The sequence below is a fragment of the Microtus ochrogaster genome, chromosome 17 (genome assembly GCF_000317375.1).
Source record: "Microtus ochrogaster isolate Prairie Vole_2 chromosome 17, MicOch1.0, whole genome shotgun sequence".
Taxonomy (NCBI): domain Eukaryota; kingdom Metazoa; phylum Chordata; class Mammalia; order Rodentia; family Cricetidae; genus Microtus; species Microtus ochrogaster.
Window position 1 is genome coordinate 21,078,398 of NC_022019.1, and position 8,694 is coordinate 21,087,091.

The window sequence follows — 8,694 nt, forward strand, 5'->3', positions numbered from 1 at the left end:
GTGCCCACCACATAGGGCCCTAAGAGTGCCAAGGGTCACAACATGCCAAGGCCTCCAGGAGAGGGGTGGGTTATAGTTCTTGGCTTAATGTCTAAGGAACTTAGCCAAATAATCCTTTTAAAAAAAAAATCTATGGACTTTGCATGTTAACAATGACTCCATGTAGATTCATCAATTTTTATAAATTTTGGTAGGAGATGTTTGTGAGTTTGGGCAAAGGTCTACAGGAACTCTGACTTTAAGCTCAATTTTGTCTAAAGACTAAAATGTGCCCCGCCTCAGCCCCTTGCTTTTTTTCTATGGTAGCCTAGGTAAGTCCTTAAGTTCACAATCCTCCTGCCTCAGCCTCCTGAGTCCTAAAATTACAGAAATGTACCACCATACCTAGCTAAGTAGAAAGGAGAAAAAATGCAAGGGTTGAAAGAGAAAGGGGGATTGAATAATAAGGAGATTGACGAGGAAGGAGGAGAAAAAAAGGACAGGAGGCAGAAGAGGAAGTAGGAAGTTAAAAGAGGAAGGAGGAAGGAGGACGAGAAGAAGCCAAAACTCCACACTGGGGATGGCTGGCCCCAGCCAACACTGCCTTTATTGTGTCTCTGGGTGTAGGATGACCCTTTCTCTGCTGTTCCACAGGCATGCGCTGGGGGGCGCTGAAGGTGAGGAGACAAAGAAGGTTGAGGGTTCCCTCCGGCCTTGTGTGCTGTGCTTGACTGATCTCAGTGTCTGCTGCCACGACCTCAGACCCTGCTGGGCTTCTTGGGGTCTTTGTTGTTCTTGGCTGGCATGAAGGCATACAGCTCTTCAATAAGCATCTCCATCCGGGCTGTGACCTCAGTCACGGTGTCAATGACCAGGCGCTGCTGCAGTTTCAACTTCTTGTTCTCCCACAGGGCCTTGTTCTCCTCCTGGAAGACGCGATGCTCCTCACGCAGGACATGCAGAGCTCGGTTCTCCTCCTGCAGCAGCCGGTTCTCCTCCCTCAGGGCCTGCAGGGCCTGGTTCATCTCCCTCAGCAGCTGCAGAGACTGGGTGCTGTCACCTAGGTTGGGGGCGACCTTGCCCTCCTCCTCCCCCGAGGAACCAGATAAGCTGTTAACCATCTCCCTCAAAGCACGCAGTGTCTTAGAGTCCTCCTGTGTTGCAGGGGGCCCTTTGGGTTCCTCAAACGCGGCCGAGAGGCCTGGGCTCTGATCTGGGTGAGGCTCCTCTTTGGGTGAGGAGATGGTCTTGCTCTCCTCGGCAGCAGTGGCGTTGTCTTCTGCCTGGGCCCAGTAGGCCTGCGTCTGTTCCAGCAACTGCTGGAGGGCCCGGTTCTCCTCTCGAATGAGCTGCAGGGTGTTCTCCTTGCTACGCTGGGCTGGCAAGGTAACAGTCTCTTTCTTCACCGCTTCCTGGGAGGCTGCATCCTTGTGCAGCAGCGGCGCTGAGGACTGACTCTCCTCTTGGCCCAAAGTGACCTTGTGCTCCTCCCAAAAGACCTGCAGTATCTTGTTTTCCTTGCGGAGGGCCTTGTTCTCGTCCCTCAGGGCCCTGTTCTCATCCCGTAGAGTCTTGTTCTCCTCTTGTAGCACGTACTCCTTGGCCAGCCTCTTGTGGTGCAGTTTGTGGTGGAAAGAGGAGGAGGGGGAGAAGTAAGGGGACTGTAGGCGGCAGCTCTCGTTCACCCACCGCCCGTCCTGGAAGACGAACATCTCGTCGCTGAGCTGCACCCGGGGAGGGTTGTAGTCCAGTTCCAGGTCCGCCTGGGAGGTGGGGCGCTCCATGGGGTCAAAAGGCACAGAAGAGAAGCGGTTGAGTGGGTAGGAATGCTGGCTGACTACCCTGCGGCTCATCCTGGGCAAGGCGGCCTGCCGGGAGCATCGAGGGGTGCTGTACAAGTTGTGGAGCCTCAGGAAGGGCTCGTTGGTGCCCCTCTGTGGGAGAGAGCGGGGAAACAGTTAACGGAGGAACTGGTCAAGTACCTGCTAGTGGACTGCGAGGCCTAGAGACCCCTCACCTGACCTCCGGGATCCTCATAGGAAACTATAGCCAGCCTTTGTTAGTCTGGGTACCTTTCTTCTTGAATTAATGGATGGATACTGAACCACGGTTCCCTAGGGGAGATACTGGGCTAGCTTTCTATAAGGCTCTGGCCATAAAAATTTTCTCAATCGATCATTGTGTTTCTATTACAAGCCTATAACCAGCCTAAGTGGAGGTGGTGCAGGTAGAAACCAGAGAACTTCGAGGCTATCCTGGTCTGAATAGCAAGTTCAGGACAACCAGAGGTAGAGAAAGACACTGTCTCTGAAAATGAAAACCCACAGATAAGAAGGTCCAATCATATGATAGAAACTAAAGGCATGGATTTTAGAATCAACCTTTTTTTTAAAAAAAAATTATTTATTTATTTAAGATTTCTCCTCCCCGCCACCGCCTCCCATTTCCCTCCCCCTCCCCCGATCATGTCCCACTCTCTCATCAGCCCAAAGAGCAATCAGGGTTCCCTGCACTGTGAGAAGTTCAAGGACCACCCATCTCTGTCCAGGTCTAGTAAGGTGAGCATCCAAACTGCCTAGGCTCCCATAAAGCCAGTACATGCAGTACTGGCTTAAAAAAAAAAAAAAAACCTGTCCTTGCTACTTATCAGTTTTAAGAATTTGGGCAAGTTGTGTGACTTTCCGTTTCTAAAATTTTAACTTGGGATAACACGCGCCTCCTCGAAGAGGGTGTCAGATCCCTCGGAGCAGGGAATTGCAGGCGTCCGCGGGCTGCTCAGCTGGTTATCTGGTTGCATGTGGTCTACACAATTCACTTAATTCTCACCACAATGGCAAATAAAATATTTTTCCAGCTCGAACATCCCTAACCTGAAGAATCTCACTTCCAAAGTGCTCCAGATTCTGAAGCTTCCTGAGCATCCACATGACGCCACAAGAGAAAAATTCCACACCTGCCTTTCGTGCAAAGACACAGGTGCACTAAAACAAGTGCACGAAATTATTATGGTTTGTAGATGACATACAGATATAGATATGGATTTAATGTTTCTGCATGGGCTCCTCCCTGAGAACCTCCCTCCCTTCTGTCTCCATCTAAATATTCAAATATTCTGAAATCCACCCCCCTTTTAGAGGCTGCCTCCTGCACATAGCATCCATGATGGGTGGTTTTAATCATCAATTTGACATGATCTAGAATCACCTGGAGGGAAAGAATCTCAGTGAGGTTATCTGGATTAGGATGTCCTGTGAAATACCTAGAAGGGGTTTTCTTTTTGAGGGATTTTCTTGCTTGGGTTAATTGATGTGGAGAGATCCAGAGCATGGTGGGCCAGAACTCTCAAGGAGAAATCTTCCTAGATGGAGTTCCTGGGGTTGCCGACCTTCCCCCTAAAGAGTTTGGGAACAGGACCGGACAGCGAGCAGCTGACATGCACTGCTGTGGTCTGAATGTGTCCTTTATATTTCTCGTGCTGGAACTTAATCCCAAAGGTGCATGCTAACGGTGTTTGAGAAGTGAGACCTTTGCAAGGTGGACCGGGTCATGAGGGAACGGATGACCCCATTCGGGGGTCAAGGGTCAGAACCTTCTACCAAGTGAGTTCTCTGTGGCTTACTGTATCTCACCAAGTGATGCCCTCTACCATGTTGAGACACAATGGAAGGTCCTTGCCAGAAGATGACCAGCAGCTAGGATAGTGTCACGTCTTGCTCTTTATTCTTTTTTTTTTTTCGAGACAGGGTTTCTCTGTGGCTTTGGAGCCTGTCCTGGAACTAGCTCTGTAGACCAGGCTGGTCTCGAACTCACAGAGATCCGCCTGCCTCTGCCTGCTGAGTGCTGGGATTAAAGGCGTGCGCCACCATCGCCCGGCCCTTGCTCTTTATTCTGTGAACGCTGTCTGGTCTTGGACACTTCGTTATAGCAACAGAAAACTGAGAAAACAGCACTGAAGTTCCCCCCCTTCCATGAAAGACGTAGCTACTACCACCCAGGCGAGATGTCCACCTGCCCCAAGAAAATCCAAGCCAGTCGAACAAGCTTTTAAAGTGGCTGCTTTGCCAACACTGTTGAGGGTTAACGAGTAGGGGATGCTCAGCCGGTTGAAGTGCTTTTAATGCACGTGAACCTGAAGGGTACCAGGGTCCTAGAATGAAAAACCACAGTGCTAACTTTTAATGCTAACAGCTGAGTCCCACTGTCATAAAAGAAAAAACAATCAACAAAAAAAACCTCTCACCTCTCTAATGATATGCTAAATAGCTAAATACAGTGTTTGCTTTAATAAATGCTAACAGATGAAAAGATAATTCACAAGGTAAAAGTGATTGGTTTTGATAGACTTTTAATGCTAACAGCAAAGAGAATAAAGATGATGCTAATTGACAGGCTCTCGTACTATCTTGCTCTGAAGCTATTTCAGCTGGCGTTGCTGTGAGCCAAAAAGGAAGGAGAAAAAGACAAAGGGAAGCAGAGTGGGCACTGGGAAGTAGTGCCAGAGCGCATTCTGATCCAGATGTATTCTGATCCAGATGTGGAACTCTCATTGATGACCTAAGACTAGTCTTTCATTGACAGTCTAGCACTGAAGGACTTAATGAAAGGCACAGAGAGCTCACTGGGAGGCTTGAATGCCTGGAAGAGTGAGTCTCCATGTAGAAGGGGATCAGTTGCTTGGGCAGAAAATAACACTATGGCTCACAAGCTAATGTGCTAGAAGAAAACAGATGTGAAAATGCTCGTGTTCAGCATCAGGAAGAAAAATGCGAAATCAATAAGACCTGAAAAAACCGAAAGGCGATAAACTAGTGAATCATGGCCTTTGCAGTGTGATTGAGAACTCCAGCCACCCAATAGGGTTGGGAGCTGGGAGCCAGAGGTACTGTCATAATTCCCTTCCAAAGGGAATGAACTCAACTCAGAATGAAGCGACCTGGGGCAGAAACATACAGGCAGCCTGGGGGTTAGCGAGAACAGTTCAGGTAAGAGGAGAGGATGCAGAACTTCTAGAAGCAAGAGAAGAATTAGAGCTAAGGCATCACCTGGCCCTGCTAAGTACCAGTGACAGGCATGACACTGACCTGGGTTCCATCTCAGCTCTGTCCTTGTGACTAAGCCTCCCATTTCCCACAACTGTGAAATTTCTGCTTTATACTTGTGCAGCCCTGTGGCCAGCACATGACACCATCAACACTCCCTCAGTATCCTTCCTCAGCTTGTTTCTCATAGCCATCCTGCCCCGCCACCCCCACTATCTCATTTGGGGAAGCACATGAGCGTACAGGCCTCTCTCACAACCCTACAGGTAGGATCAGTTAATATCATCTAGTAATCCATGCCTACCTCCCTACCCAAGACCACCAGTCGAGGGTATCCTGGCAGGTTGCCTGGCTTGTGCCTGTAACCATCCTGGCAGAAATGAAGATAGTCTAAAGAAATACCCTCCATCCTTCTAGATATCAGATGATTGAAACAATGGACCCCAAGAAATTTCTCTAGTAGTCTTATGTTTGGAGAAGGTAAAGACTGAAGGCTGATTGGTGCCAGTCAGAGAGTAAGATTATCTCTCAGAAAGAGATTTCACAGAGTCGTGATAACTTTTCAGACCACCCTGCAGAAGAGACTGGGGGTGAACCAATGATGCTGGGCTGGACCACGCCCAGACCAGCGCTGCTTAGCTACCTGAACCTCTATGACTCTACTTAAACGCAAACTTCCTGTCCAAGATGTACTTGGAGGATCACTAGACCTCCTTGTTACTCCTCCCAGGGTTGCCACATTGAAGAAATCTCCTCTTCCTGCTTTTCAACACCAGCTGATTGCTTAAGTGACCTATAGGTGACCGCTGACTAAGCCTAGCTAGCGTACTCAAGGCCACGTCCAGCCATAAAAGATCTCCAGGCAACAGCGGTCCCTTCATTCCATATCCCTCTGTCATCCAAGATCCAAGACCCAAGGTCCCACAGCACAGGAAGTAGGCCTGAGGAGACCAGAACAAACCCAAGACTTCTCAATCCACCTTTTCTCCTTCACTGCTAAACTGGTGCTGGGAGCTAGGGACAGAAAGTCGTGCCGGGGGGTAGATGGATCTTTCTAATCTTTTTATCACGTGACAGTAAGGAAAGGGTAGGGACTTTATGGTCAGAACTGACAGAAGGGAGGCCCATACTGAAGATGGTTAGTGTTCATGATCTAGGATCCTGGACTGAATAAAACAGGTTGATCTTCCACGATGGGAGGCAGTGGCCCCACCCCCGCAGCTTCCTCTTCACACTGGTGTTATCCCCTGAACCAAGAACCAAAATGAAGCCTTCCTCCCTTAACTTGCTTCTTGCCGGGTCTTTGGTCACAATGCGAACAGTCATACCACTACTTTCAAATGTTAATCCCAACCCCTTTCTTACTCCCACATCTAGGCCAGTATCTCTTGTCTGCCCCTACATGCCCAGCCAGGTTCCTTGTCCTTCTATAGCATGGCCAGGGCATAGTTAGCTAATAAGAGCTGAAAGAGACGTAACTAACAGTGGCTGCTCACCACAATGCTGTAAGGGAAACAAACACCCAGGTTGTCCCCTTGTCCTGTAGTTTTGCCTCCTCCTGACCACATTTACTGAGCTTGCTATAATCACACTAATACAGAACACCAGCTAGAGATCCCTCCTCTTTCGTTCGTACCTCCCTAGACCAAACTTTTGGGTAAATTACCTGTGCCTTGGGTCCCTCCATCCTACATTTCACCTCCACTGGCTGCATGACCCTGGTCTTCCAGTGAGCTCTTGGGTGACTCTGGAGAAAGCAAGGCCACCCCCTTTGTGACATAGCAGCAGAAGGAACAGTTAACTAAAAGGGGTTCCCCCCCCCCCAAGACAGCTACTGTGTGCAGGAGACCTGGAAACCACAAGTTGTAAGGGTTTTAACCATTCACTGGCCTCAAAAGAAACAAGTGAATGTCCCTCCTCAGTAAACCATCTTTGAGCTATAGCAGGGCTGGATTCTCTTGAGGGCTGCAAATGGGCCACATGTTGGGGTCTCAACTCCTGTGTTTACTCTCAAGCATCTGGATTCAAGGTCAACTCTAGCTGTCCACAGATATCCAGAGTGGTTATGTGCCACCATGCAGGGGAGGTGCTCCTTTGGTAAGGTTAGAATTTTCTCACAGTATCATCGATCCTTGAAAGGCTAGCACTGGAGAACCTGACCCTTCAACCCAGTCCCCTCATTCAAGGCCAGAGGATCCCAAGGTGCAGTATCCATGTATCTTCTCCTAGGCACATAGCCAGGGAAAAAAAAAAAACAATATGACAAGAATTTGAGCAGCTGACTTCTCTGTTCATCCTGTAAGGTTTGGAAGCAGGGTTATTCTAGCTAAAATTGGTCAAGTTCTATCCTCCCGTGATCGTCCCTACCTGAGGTAGAATCACATTGATTGGAATTTCTAGGCTTTCAGATCTGGTATCTCTCTTTCTTGTAAAATTAGGCCTGGAGTGCTGCGAAAAAGAAAAAAAATTAGATTTCTCCTTCCCAACCCATCCTCAGGGCCTCAGTGGCTCACCTGAAATCCATAACTACTTTTTACACGTTTATACCCTTCTTACCAATTATATCCCTTATAAAACATCTCAGCCTAAAGGTATGTGTAGAAGGTACCTGCCCAGAAGTCTTACTAATCACTGAACAAAATTCAAGACAGGGATTAACTGATATAAAAACCTTCTTGCAAGTCTTTGAAGCAGAGATCACTTCAGCTCCTCCTGGTTTTAGACTATTATTTCTATGTCAAGTAAAAAGCCATACCAACGTGAGGTGCCAGGTATAGGTCCTATGCATAAACTGGTCGCCAAAACACTCGGAACATTCCAGAGGTGACATCACAGAACAATATGGTGCTTTTCTGAGCTCATGATTTCCCTCTGAGCATCTCAGGTGGGAACAGGGCTTCTGCGGGAAGGAAGAATTGCCGCTGGCTGTGCCCGGGTGTCCAGCCTGGGTCAGTGTGACACACAGTAGCCCTAACACCAGCCTTTGTTTGGTCAGCCTTGCTGCCATGCACACCTCATGGCCAGGCTGGCTTGAAACTTTCCATCCCCATTCAAAGGTGGCATTTTCTTAACCATATTACTCAGGAAAGGAGAAACATTAACTGTCCAGACCTGGTAAGGTTTGGTATTACAGAGGGAGTCTTCAGTTCAGTTCCTCTCCAATATAGGTGCATAGACTTAGTATCAGGTCCCAGAAGTTAGGGGCTCAGCCCTGCAAGATGACCTTTATTTCAGGTGCCAATACCAGACCAGGGCTATCTACACCCATAACTGGTTAGCTGTGCAGGGGCTCCCTTGACCTGCTGCACGGGTTCGATCGTTGTCTCTCAGAACTCAGGAAAGTGCTTTACTTAGGATCACAGCTTTATTACGAAGCACGCAGCTCAGAAATGGCCGAATGGTAGTCATGAAGGGTGAGGTGCTGGAGGGTGATGTTGGAAAGCTTCAAGCCTTCTCTGGACCCACCCGCCTCCCAGCATCTTCACCAGTATCTGAATCCTGTTGTTTGTAAAGTTTCATTAGGTAGGCATATTTAATTAAATCATTGGGCTTTGATCATTTAACTAAAGCCAAGTCTTTCCTGCTTCCCCAGAGGGGGAAGTTTGCTGAAAATTTCAACCTTCGAATCACCTGATTGGTTCCTCTGGCAATCATCCCCATCCCCACCCCCCAACCC

The 8,694-nt window shown here is 48.4% G+C and overlaps 1 protein-coding gene across 3 annotated transcripts; it reads right to left on the reverse strand.

Annotated features, from left to right (window-relative positions):
* Positions 1–737: 737 nt before the first annotated feature.
* Positions 738–7,848, reverse strand: Spert (spermatid associated). Of its 3 annotated transcripts, XM_005355622.2 has the most exons (3): positions 7,774–7,848; positions 7,386–7,466; positions 738–1,913 (listed from the first exon to the last, which is right to left on the reverse strand). In XM_005355622.2, exons 1-3 carry the CDS (start codon positions 7,846–7,848, stop codon positions 738–740), a joined length of 1,332 nt encoding a protein of 443 aa, XP_005355679.1. The 3 variants fall into 3 exon arrangements, with proteins under 3 accessions (XP_005355679.1, XP_005355680.1, XP_005355681.1); XM_005355623.2 differs by lacking the exon at positions 7,386–7,466; XM_005355624.3 differs by lacking the exons at positions 7,386–7,466; positions 7,774–7,848 and adding an exon at positions 6,685–6,732.
* Between the last annotated feature and the right edge of the window lie 846 nt (positions 7,849–8,694).